General features: G+C 59.7%; 1 protein-coding gene across 1 annotated transcript in view; it reads left to right on the forward strand.

Annotated features, from left to right (window-relative positions):
* Window positions 1-600, forward strand: part of KRT1 (keratin 1, type II) — a 5,348-nt gene extending 4,748 nt beyond the window's left edge. Inside the window, exon 10 of the mRNA XM_012732304.1 lies at window positions 1-600. Coding sequence (XP_012587758.1) covers window positions 1-173 — 173 coding nt within the window. The 3' untranslated portion in view covers window positions 174-600.
* Window positions 601-1,148: the final 548 nt, after the last annotated feature.

Raw genomic sequence — 1,148 nt, forward strand, 5'->3', positions numbered from 1 at the left:
GCTTTGGCGGCGGCCGGGGGGCTGGCGGCGAGGGCGCCGGGGGCAGCTTCGGCTCCTCCGAAGGCCGGGGCTCCAGCATCGGGGGCGCCTCGGGCTCCGGGGACACCAAGACCACCAGCGGCAGCTCCAGCGTGAAGTTCGCGTCCACCAGCTATTCCCGAATGGTCAGATGAAGCGCTGGCCTCGAGTTAGCTCTCCCTCTCCCTCACCACCAGAAGCGCTGGGCCAGGCCGAGGTGGACTGCTCCAGCCTTGGAGGAGAAAGAGCTATGGTTACTTGCGTGGGGCCATCGTCCTCCAGCTCTCCCCTTCTGCTCTGCTTCCTGAAGGACTTTAGCTCAGTGGCACACTCAGTCCCTGGCTATGCCCCTGCTTTGTGATGCTCCGAAGATCAGCCACCACCACCACACTCCCGCGCGTCCCCAAGCCGGCTGAGGGCTGGCGAGCCCCGGCTTCCTTCCCCTGCACCCAGCCCCCTTCTCGCCCCACTTCCCCCAGCCAGTTCTGCTGCTTGGTGATGCACAAGGTGGAAGCACATTCTCCCGGAGAGTCTCAAACTCCCGTTTCTTTGTGTTGCTACAATAAACCGCATTTGCAATTCTCTGAACCTTCATGTCTTTGTTCATGCATGGCAATGCCTTGGATGGTGGGATAGCACCCCGGGGCGTATCGGGGACACACCGGCAGGAGGGGTCAGTGGGGAAACGTTTAACTTTAGACATTGGACGTTTCATTAGAAGTTCCTTCCCAGAGGGTGCAGATGTCATGGAGAAATGGGGAGACTGGGATGGAAGGTCTGATTCATTGAGCAGAATTTCTTGAAAAGGGCAGAGAGCGCTCAGGCTGGGAGGGAGGAGTTTGGCATTGATACCCTGGGCATGGAACGCACAGAAGAGTAGCTGATGATGTGGGACAGCCTGTGACGAAGGGGCGTGGGTCACACAGGGTCCCCACGCAGACCTGGGCTTGGGCATTCAAGAACCAGGGGAGGTGAGGAGTGCTGGCTTCACTTACCGCTGTTGAGGCCACCACCCAGTGTCCGCTTGACCTCGGAAGTTCCCATGTGGACATGCATGTCCCCTACTTGTGAAGCAGGGCAGCAAGAGTTCAGTGGTCAGAGCAGGGACATGCTGGCTTGCCTCTTACCAC

The sequence above is a fragment of the Condylura cristata genome, unplaced genomic scaffold (assembly GCF_000260355.1).
Source record: "Condylura cristata isolate star-nosed mole 26May11 unplaced genomic scaffold, ConCri1.0 scaffold00034, whole genome shotgun sequence".
Taxonomy (NCBI): Eukaryota; Metazoa; Chordata; class Mammalia; order Eulipotyphla; family Talpidae; genus Condylura; species Condylura cristata.